An 11,684-nucleotide genomic window follows, 5' to 3' on the forward strand; every position below is an offset into this window, starting at 1 on the left:
AACTGAACTAGAACTGAACTAGAACTGAACTAGAACTGAACTAGAACTGAACTAGAACTGAACTAGAACTGAACTAGAACTGAACTAGAACTGAACTAGAACTGAACTAGAACTGAACTAGAACTGAACTAGAACTGAACTAGAACTGAACTAGAACTGAACTAGAACTGAACTAGAACTGAACTAGAACTGAACTAGAACTGAACTAGAACTGAACTAGAACTGAACTAGAACTGAACTAGAACTGAACTAGAACTGAACTAGAACTGAACTAGAACTGAACTAGAACTGAACTAGAACTGAACTAGAACTGAACTAGAACTGAACTAGAACTGAACTAGAAGTGAACTAGAACTGAACTAGAACTGAACTAGAACTGAACTAGAACTGAACTAGAACTGAACTAGAACTGAACTAGAACTGAACAATATAGTTTAATTTCAAGGTAATAACCTTATTATTTGTACTAAAATGTGTTTAAAGGAAGGATCGTTTAAAAATATTTAGAAGGTGTAATTAAGTCGCGATATTCATCAGACTTTATGACAAATGTTTTTGTTATTAAATAATTCTATTTGTTTGCTTATACTTATGTGTATATTTACATTCAAAGTTAGTGTTTTTTAAATTTTATAAATTTAAAATTTTACAAAACCTAGTCTTATTTTATATGTACAGTACTTTGTTTTATGTTTTAATCTTATATTTTTTTACATTAAAACTATAGAGCAAATCCCTTAATACCTTATTTCACAATATGATTATAAAGTTTTACTTCTCATTCTTTTAGTTTATTTTTTCCATGAAAAATTAACTAAAAGAAAGACCTAAACATAAATAATAAGAAGAATTTTATTCAAATTAGTTTTTATTTTTGTTATTACGAGTATAATTCTTATAACTTTAGTTTGGTAGTGCAGTTCTTACCATATTTATACTTTTATTTTTTATTCATTTTATTCTAATAATATTTCTTCAATATGATTTTTATATCAACTTGTAGAAACTAATTCCTGGCTACAGGAATTGTTGTCAAAGTTGGTATTGTTGGCTAATAGATGATGACAATCATGACAATGTGGACGAGTGATTGGTGTGGTAGTGGTTATAGAGGTGGTAATGGTGTTGGAATTGTTGGTTACGGTGGTTTTATTGCAGGTTTTAAAACTTTTATCCCTGGATTGTATGCATCTAGTTGTTGCAGTTGTGGCTGCTGAAGTGGTGCTGCGGATGGTGATGGTGGTTTTGAGGATGATGGTGTTATGACATTTCTGGCAGGTGGTATTCAATAAGCAATTTGTTAGATTGCAACTGATATAGCGATGATTGTAATAAAATACCATGGCCATTAGCAGGAGTATTGTAAGCCAACTGTATTGGCAACCGGATGATCCTGTCTGCATGGCCTCCGGATGTTCACCTGAAATAATAGGCCGAACTAATTTCAACATTTTTGTAAAAGTTCATAATAGTAAAATAGTTTAGGAAAGTAAACATAAAAAATTAGGAAATTTTTGATTTTTTTAAGCCAAGTTAATTAAAATATTTTTAAAGATTTTTCTATAATAGAAATCTTTGTCAATTCTTTTTTTTTATTTTCATATTTTGTTTTGAAACAATGCTAAGCTTTTTAAATGAAAAGGTTTTGTTATTAACGCCTACGGCCATTAGCAAATATTTAAATGATATTTCATGTTTTTTAAGTTTTAATTGATATTTATTGAAATTTATTATGTTTTATAGAATGTTAAAATCGAATAAAACTTATGTTATTAAAAATATACACAATTGATAGTAAATTTATAAAAATAAAAAAAATCGAAAACAAATAAAAAAGACTGTTTTGGTTTAAATTGATAGAAGATTTTTTTCCATTTGAATTGTAAAGTTCAAATATTGCATTTTATAGTAAATTTTTTTTTAATTTTTAAAATTTCTTATTGTTTTTTATTTCGAGTCAATTTAGTTTAATAAATTAAAAAAAAGCATTGGAGTATAAAGTAATGTTTTATTTTAGTTAAAATTCTTCACTCTACTTGTGTTTATTGTTTGTTTCTTAGGGTTTTATTTTCGTGAATAGGACATACTGACCTTAATCGGCATTTGAACAAAGAAGGTCCGACCACTTATGTTCATATTTGAAATGTTATAAGTTTTTTGTTATGATCGAAAGATAAAGATTTAAACACCGAAGATAAAAATTGTTTTATCAATTAAAAAAATTTTAAGACCAAGAATGGTGGTCATTACATATACTCAAGAAGAGCTTACAAAACCATTAGAAGCTGCTCAGAAGGCACTTTCATAACACTTGTGAGCAGTTGATTTTATCTATGACAAGAAAGTTGGATACAAAATAAAGAGACTTTTGCCGATCCAAATCTTGTTTGTATAATAGTGCAGAGTCAACATTTGTGATAAAAATGTAAGCATTACAATTACCCCATGTGATCGAGAAAGTCAAACCAAAAATTATAAGGTAATTATTGGTATTGGTATTACAAATGCGTCCAGTATTTTTTGAGCTACTGAGATGTAATCATGTTCTAACTCCTGTTAAATGCTATTAAAAACGCATTCACTGGGATATGATTCACTGCTGAACAGTTATCTTGGTCTCAAAAGATAAGTAGTTATTTTGGGGTACATATATGTTGCCAGAAAGATGGGAAAAGAATCATAGTTTCAGGTTTTCACGTTTAAAACATTCCGTGTTTTTAGTAAACAGAAAGACAAACAGATAGATAGAACGACAGACAAACAAACAAACAAACAGACAAACAGACAGATAGACAGACAGACAGACAGACAGACAGACAGACAGACAGAGAGTCAGACAGACAGACATACAGACAGACAGACAACCAGACATACAGACAAACAGACAAACAGAGAGACAGACAGACAAACAGACAGATAGATAGACAGACAGACAGACAGACACACAGACAGACGTACAGAAAATCATGCAGATAGACAGACAAATATTCTTCTTATTACTTAGTTGTGATTTTATATTTAAACTTAGCAGCAGTACTAAAATAATATACATAGTCGCACTCCACAAAATATTCCTTTTTTTTATATACTTTTGATTTATTTTTTTATTTTGTACCGAAAATATTATTTGAAGTATAATAAAGTTTTCATAAATTGTTTTCAAACATTAATGCCTGCTCACACACATGTTTGGCAAATGTTTAGTGGCAACACTCTCATATTTTTGGCCAAGTTGTTGACATGCATTATTAATATTGTAGACGTGACAAACATAATTCATAATGAATGAATGAACGAGTGAGTAAACGAGAATGAAAATGAAAATGTTGTTTGAATGAGGAAACGTAACGTATGAAATCTATTGTAAAGCATTGTGTGACAGAATATTTTAGTGTCATTGTGTGAAATGTTTTACCCCAAATATTATGACTAAATCTTTATATATGAGAAAACCAACAACAACGACAAAAACATCACATACAGCAAAGAACAACAAGAACAACTTAATGTTAGAGTTTTGAATGCATGACAATAAGAAGGATAAAGTAAGGAGTATGTAGGAAAAAGTAATTAAAATGCTAATCATATAATAATTTAGGAAAGAGATTGACTTGTGTAAAGTTTTGTATATTTAAACTATGCTATAGTTTTTATAATGATCTCAAATTAACTTTTAATTTTGTGATTTTATTACTTAATTGACTTTTCAGCTTGCCCTCTTATATAAACATTACTTTACAAATTATAAAAATAGTACTTTTCACACACAATATAAGAAGAAACTGTTGTTATTTATTTTTGAATTTACTTTTTAGTTGTTTTCCTTCTTTTCTATTTTTGGCTTAAGTTGAAAGTATTTTTGTATGTAATAGTTGTTGACGTATAGTTAAAACGTACTTTTTTAATTTAAAAAATTGTTTAAATAATATTTAATGGTAACAATATACGTTTATGTTTTTTTTTTCTCTTTCACTCTTTCATTTATTCACTATTTCTATCTTTTACTTGTGATTTGAACGGAAACGGTTGTCTATTTAAAGAAAAACTTGAGCTGCGTTGTTATTATTTATCTTGATGTTGGTTGTCGTATAAGTATGAGTATATACATATGTATGTATGTATGTTTACACAAAATGTGGCAACCATATTTGAGATCATAAATTTTGACACAATAATCTAGAGTGCAAAGTGTAATGGTTTTCTTATTTATTGGTGTGTTCTCATATTTTAGTTAATGAACGTTACTACAGGGTAAAAATGTTATTAATGTATATGTGTGACTTAAACATTCATTGACCTTTTCGTTTATAAATTTAAAGGAAATTTTAAATGTTATTGCAATACACTTTTGACATTGTTTATTAATAAAAAAAATGTTGTTGTTAGTGGCTGAAAACTTTTTAAAATTATAAAAATTTATCTAAGGCAAATCCATACATAATATATTTGTAAAAACTTTAATAAATTGTTATGAATAATCCAGTAAATGTCCTAAAACATTCAATTTAAAGAGCATTTTTAATAAAACTTAAAAATTCGCTTCAAATATAGTCAATATTGACACTAATACTTTTTTATCTGTTATTTTTTGTATCATGCACTTGTTCGTGTATTTTCTAAGAGATTACAACGGTACGTATGTGTAATATTTAATAAATTTGTGTTATTCAATTAAGTATACGCCACCGAAAAATTGCTTCATAAAACTGGTCAAAAGTTTTTTAATCCAAGAGACCCTTAAAGTATGTACTACTTTACATTCGAATCCGGCCTCGGAATTTTCATTCTCACAAAGGTGAAAGATATAAAATAGTTAAAAGAAAAAGCTTATTTAATCCTAAAGGATTGGATTATAGTTTCTAACTTTAATTTTATCACAAGTTGTTATTAGCTATTTAAAAAATTTACATGTTAATTAAAAAGAATTTTTAATAGTAAAACAAACCATTTAACAACTACAAAATAATATTTTATATTTTATTTATGTTTTTTCCCTTAACATGAAATTATTATTAACAAAACTTTTAAGGAAGTATTTGCTGATAAAAAATACATGTAACATGTTAGCTGTTGGTATAAATTAAGATTAAAATAGCTATTTATAACAAGTTATAATTTACAAAAATCTCCAATAACAAAAAACTATACAATAGAAAAAGGTAAAACTACTTGACACAGTCAACTTCCGACTAAAATATTATTGTAAGGACTTTTTACTACACACATACATATGTACGTTTATACATATGTACGTATATAAATGCAAAACTTATTTTTATAATTTTTGAAAACAAAAGCTTTAAGTTATGTTAAATAGAAAATCCAAAAAAGCTATTAAACATGCAATTTGATTTCTAGGAATTTTGCACACAACCATTTTATCTCTAGAGGAATATCTTGGTAAGCAGTTTACAAACTTGCAAATAAGTATTTTTGCTTTTATAGAGTTGCAGTGAAGTAAAGGTACTGCAATAGTAGTAACATGTCATTTGATATTTATTTATAACCCACATGTAATAAAATATTGCAAACAATTTTTGTGTCCATGTGTCAGGACAGTGAGACAAGGAATAAATCAAAACAAAATAAATGACATACAGGAAATTAAACGAGAGAGTTAAATATACTAATGGGTTAGAAAGCGGAGAAAGAGATTGATGGTGAAAAGTTAAAATTGTGAAAGTAGGTAGATCGAACTATGAAATGTGTTCTGGGTACATATTAGATTGTAAGATGATCAAGCAATGTTCAATTGTTCAGCAGAAAGTGAAGTAACTAACTAACTAACTAACTAACTAACTAACTAACTAACTAATTAACTAACTAACTAACTCACTAACTAACTAACTAACTAACTAACTAACTAACTAACTAACTAACTAACTAACTAACTAACTAACTAACTAACTAACTAACTAACTAACTAACTAACTAACTAACTAACTAACTAACTAACTAACTAACTAACCAACTAACTAACTAACTAACTAACTTACTAATTAACTAACTAACTAACTAACTAACTAACTAACTAACTAACTAACTAACTAACTAACTAACTAACTAACCAACTAACTATATAACTAACTAACTAACTAACTAACTAGCTAACTAACTAACTAACTAACTAACTAACTAACTAACTAACTAACTAACTAACTAACTAACCAACTAACTATATAACTAACTAACTAACTAACTAACTAACTAACTAACTAACTAACTAACTAACTAACTAACTAACTAACTAACTAACTAACTAACTAACTAACTAACTAACTAACTAACTAACTAACTAACTAACTAACTAACTAAATAACTAACTAACTAACTAACTAACTAAATAACTAACTAACTAACTAACTAACTAACTAACTAACTAACTAACTAACTGACTAACTAACTAACTAACTAACTAACTAACTAACTAACTAACTAACTAACTAACTAACTAACTAACTAACTAACGATAGCTTTTATGTAAAGGCTTATTTCAAAACGTGTATGCAAACAATTCTTCTCAAGCATTTATGTTTTTTCAATCTTTTACGTGCAAGCTTTTTTAAAAGCTTTTATGTAAACCCTTTTTATCAAGCTTTTATTTATACCCTTTTTATCAAGCTTTTATATAAACCCTTTTTATCAAGCTTTTATATAAAACCTTTATCTAAAGCTTTTAAGTAAAGGTTTCTTTCAAAGCTATTATGATAAAATTTTTTTGCGAAAAACTAAAAGCTTTCTAAAGCTTTTTTGTTAAAAACTAAAAACTTTCTAAAGCTTTTATGCAAAAAGCCTTTTTATATGCTTCAAAATAACTTAAAAAAGAGCTTTCGAATCTTTCGAAAATTTTATTACAAAATTATTTTTTGTAAAGACTGCAACAGAAGCTTTTTACAAAGCTTTATAATAAGCTTATTTTAAAGAAATAACTTTTAAAAGCTTTTTCTAAACCTTTTAGGTAGGAGCTTCACCAAAGGTTTTTTGTAAAGATTTTTCTCAAGCTTTAATAAAAAAGTTTTCATCAAGTTTTTTATAAAATCTCTATTATATTCTTCAAAATAATTTTTAAACAAGTTTTTCGTTAAAGCTTCGAGAAAAACTTTCTGTTTAAACAAAAGTTTTAGGAAAAAACTTTTTGTAAAAGCTGGAAGGAAAAACTTGTTGCAAACTTTATAGATAAGCACATTCTAAAGAAATTGCTTACAGGATAAAAATTGGACGGACTTCCAATGAATTATATACAATATTCCTTTATTTCGGAAACTATTAGAGTTAGAATCGTTTTTCCTTTATCTCGGAAACTATTAGAGTTAGAATCGTTTTCTTTCACACGAACAACTTTAGCATTCATGTAAACATTTTAGATGCATTAAATACAAAATTTCTTATATCTGGAAAACTAATAGTTAGAGATAAAATGGCGAACTGTCAATAATTTGAGTTGCATCTCCCACATGTAAAAAACTGTATAGTTAGGATCTTCAAAAAAGTGTTTATAGTTTTGTTGATTCTAAGTTAGTAGAGTACACTGAGTATAGTTACTGAAGTCATATTCATGAATTCCACTTATGGGGCACCTTTAAACATAAATTTAAAATTTCCAAAATTTATATAAATTTAAAACTTCCGGCCCACTGTTCAATACCTATGATTGTGCTCATATATTTCTATAACTGTTTAAATTCCATGCATGCAAGCTCATATGAAGAAGTTACCATTTGAGTGTGAACAATTACCGGAAACATGTTGGTTTAGCAATAGGTATGAGTCAGTGTAAACTAAAACATGTATTTGTGTTTGCAAAATATTGGTAACATTGTGGTAAAGTTCTTTTGGTCCTTAACCTTACAAATTCCTAAGTTAATATATGCATTTAGGTTTATAGTTGTTCCTTTAACTAGTATTTTTTTCTGGTATTTCGTTCATTCAATTCTATTTTGTTTTTCTATGCAATTTTATTGACATGCCAGTTTAAGCTTATAAATTTTATAGTTATGCACTTTGACTGTTAAATACTATTTAGAAAAGTTTTGACACTTCCATGGTATATCTATGCGAGAGAATATTTTTAAATAGACTAAGAACTAAATTTATTATACCAATACCTACACAAATGCATTTTGTTTGTTGTATGGGAAAGGAATTTTTGAATGTATGTAATTGTGTGGTATAGATCAGGGATTCTTAAGCAAACGAAAGAGTACTCCTGACATAATTTCCATTTAAGAAATTAAACTAGATTGTTTTTTAAAAATTTAAATGTTTTTTAAGAAACTCTGCTGAAAAAAAATTAAATAATTTTTATTTCTATTACCAGTGATATCATGCATAATGCTTATTTGCATGCAAACTCTCAAGTAAAAATCCTTAAACTATTTTATGGGCCCAAACAAATAGTTTGTTTGTTTTTGCTGTATTTTCTATTCGAATTTTGTAGACGGTGTAATGCTAAAATGTGTTAGAAACTGCTGTTGTATGTTTGTTAAAAAGAACTTTGCTGCAAATAAATATTTTAGCATAAAACTTGGTTACTGCAAATACATTGCAGACATAAAACAAACAAAAAGAAAAACAATTCTTTTTTTTCTATTTTACTGCGCTGTTCATTGTTAGTACTTCAACTCATAGAAGAATCAACAACTTTTTTTTTGATATAAAAATATATAATTTATTTGGGTGTTTTTGTTTGAGTCGGTGATTGCCTGGGGTGTTTCTTGACGGAAATCATTTATTTTAAGGCATTTAATTATTTCATGCAAATTAAATTTCTAAGTTGATTTTTAACAATCTTCAATTTACATTACAAATAGAAAACAAAAGCCTTAGAACGCCTTTTGGTAGTAAAGTTTGACAGGTGACAGGTTAAAAGTTAAATGGAAATAAAATATATTTTAGGAAATTTATTGTGACCTATGCACTAATAAATATTTGATAAAGAGTTGGTTAAAAGTCAATTTTTAGTTGGAAAACGGTGGGTGGCAATAAAAAGTAAAAACTGTAAAATGAAATTTTGCAGAGGGATTTTGTAAATTTTTTAGCCTTTTCTTTGATAATAAAAAACATAAATTTATTCAGTGGCCTCCAGTAGGTTAGTGGTTAGTGTTCTAGTCTGGTAGACCGGAGGTAGTGGGTTCGATTCCCATCTGAGGCACTGGTTAAGAAGCGCACGGTAGGCCCAATAGAGGCCTAGGTGTATTTCTTCGGATTTGATGTATATAGATCCTCCTTTCAAACTAATTAACCAACTAACTAAATTTATTCAAAATATTCGCATACACTAACAACAACATCCTTCCCACAATAGTGGGAAGGATATTATACGTTTGTTTCTTATTGTTGTTTTCTTTAATGTTATATTCGACTACGCCGAATCTTATATACCAACCTTCAAACTGTATGCAGTTGACGTTTTTTCCGTTCGGACAATATCCTTCTTTCAACAGATAGACGGACGGACAGACGGACAGACATGGCTAGATCGTCTTAGAATTTCATAAGGACCTAGAATATTTGTATATAAATATACCTTTGTGGGTCTAAGATCAATATTTCGCTTTGTTACAAACGGAATGACAGAATCATTAACAGATGAGAAGTTTTCATGGTGGGTATAAAAATAGATGTACAGGTCTCTGGTACAGTTTTGTAACTATTTATTTGTAAAATTTACAAAAAAAAAAAAAAAAAAACTCGTGACCGAATGTATCTACCTTTCTTAATCCAAAAACAAATTAAGAATACTTCTAAGTATTCAATTACCTTTCCAACCATTAATGATTTATTTCGCGTTAATTCTTTAAAACACCATCGGTGTAAATTATTAAAATCATAAATAATCACATTTATAAATGAATGCATTTGGGTGTGTGTGTGTGTCCCATACAGAGATAAATTTATGCGTCGCTTTAAAAATGTACATATAAATGGAATGATATTGGTCAACAGATGGTTAACGTATACACATACATACGTATGTTTGTATGTATGAATATGTAACAACATCGCCTGTAGCATGTTTTGTTCTTGTAGTTGTTGTTATTTGTTATTGTTGTTGGCTTAGTGCGGTCAGTTTGTTACAATGTTGTGGCATGATTGTAATAAATTTAACAAAAAAACGGCTTAAATCTTTCGTGTTGTAGGTTTTATTTTTATTTTATTAAAAATAAATTAAACGATAACAAGTCACACAATGTCAGTACAACGTAGGAGGGAGAATAGTTTGAACAAATTGCAACAAAAACACCGGACGACAAATTTGTAACATAAAGTATGTTTTTCAAAAGGATTGAACTCCGACGAATCTGAATTTGGTCACATCTGGCATTTTGTATAGATAGTGTTCTAAAGTTGAAAAAACTAAATTTTTTTGGTATTTCTGCTTTATCTTATTTGGATGAGCTATATAGGATATGACTGAAGAACATCTACAATTTTGTAAATCAAACCGAATTGCTTAAATCTAGAAGTAGAGAGTAAAAATCAAATGAACTCCTACGACCACTAGGATAATACAACGAGACCGCAATTAAGTGGACGCATGTGAGCCACTGATGATTGATTGAATGTCTGCCATTCTTACCTAACCTAACACTACTTTATAACTCCTCCATTTTAAATAAGTTTATAACATCTGTCATATTTTCTTTCCTCTTTGAGGTATCTTTACCTAAAGCTTGAGACATCATCTATTAAAGACTGTCACTGTTAAGAGGAAGCAGAAAGTGATTTTGAGTCCCTTGTAATCCTATTCTTTTTGTGGTTATAAACAATATTTACAAGGCATAATAGTCTACGCTTTATAGTAGTACTGGCTATAAAAACCAAGACAGATGTGTCGTAGAAAATCGGAGGTCGAATGGTCTCAGAGTTGCGACTTTTTTAAAATTTTGTAGGCTTGTGTAATGTTATATGCATTTAAATATATTTTTTATCTCGATTTTTGTTCTAGCTGCACTAAACTAAAGCTGACGAATTAAAAGGTGATTTAAATTAATACGGACATAATATATGTATGTATTTGCATGCAGAAATTAGGGCAGCCCTGTATTTAAGAAAATGTGCTATAATGGAGACAATTTTTCATTATTTTTGTTAAACTACAGATTTCATTTTGTGGATATGCAAAAGCATGAAATAACTTCTTCTAGAATAGGGCCCAGACAATATATTGCCCTAATAAAAACAATATTGGTTATCCCACTTTTCCGGTAGTGGTCATAGAAATATATTTTCTAATCCAGTCTAATATGTATGTACTTAATGTGTTTTAAGTCCATTGTTTGAGTGATGATAAATGGAAAACTTAAATGTTAAATCAATTAAAGAGTAAAATTTGACAGATTATTGTAGACAAGCAGCGTTGAATAGTTAATCATTTAGATTTAAAAAGTTTTTGTAATAAGTGGTTCGTTATTAGTAGAATATATTGATTATAGTTAAGGAAAATGTTATCAGCTGATTTCAGTTTACTTTAACTGATCAGATTAGCTAGAATTTAAAAAAAAATTAATTTTAGATCCTTCCGAACAATATAAACTCTTTAGTTTTTGGTTTAGATTATAGTCTATAGTGTAGTCTATAGTCTAGTCTATAGTGTAGTCTATAGTCTAGTCTATAGTCCAGTCTATAGTCTAGTCTATAGTCTAGTCTATAGTCTAGTCTATAGTCTAGTCTATAGTCTAGTC

The 11,684-nt window shown here is 28.2% G+C and overlaps 1 protein-coding gene across 2 annotated transcripts in view; it reads right to left on the minus strand.

Moving 5' to 3' along the window:
* Positions 1–445: 445 nt before the first annotated feature.
* The window catches only part of LOC111684993 (kin of IRRE-like protein 2), a 110,356-nt gene continuing 99,117 nt past the window's right edge, over positions 446–11,684 (minus strand). The window contains exon 5 of one of the 2 annotated variants that reach the window (XM_046953142.1): positions 446–1,438. In XM_046953142.1, the coding sequence (XP_046809098.1) occupies positions 993–1,438 (446 nt within the window). In that variant the 3' untranslated portion in view covers positions 446–992. The remainder of the gene's footprint in view (positions 1,439–11,684) is intronic. The other variant, XM_023447227.2, reaches the window with a different exon arrangement.

The sequence above is a fragment of the Lucilia cuprina genome, chromosome 5, assembly GCF_022045245.1.
Source record: "Lucilia cuprina isolate Lc7/37 chromosome 5, ASM2204524v1, whole genome shotgun sequence".
In the NCBI taxonomy this organism is placed as follows: domain Eukaryota; kingdom Metazoa; phylum Arthropoda; class Insecta; order Diptera; family Calliphoridae; genus Lucilia; species Lucilia cuprina.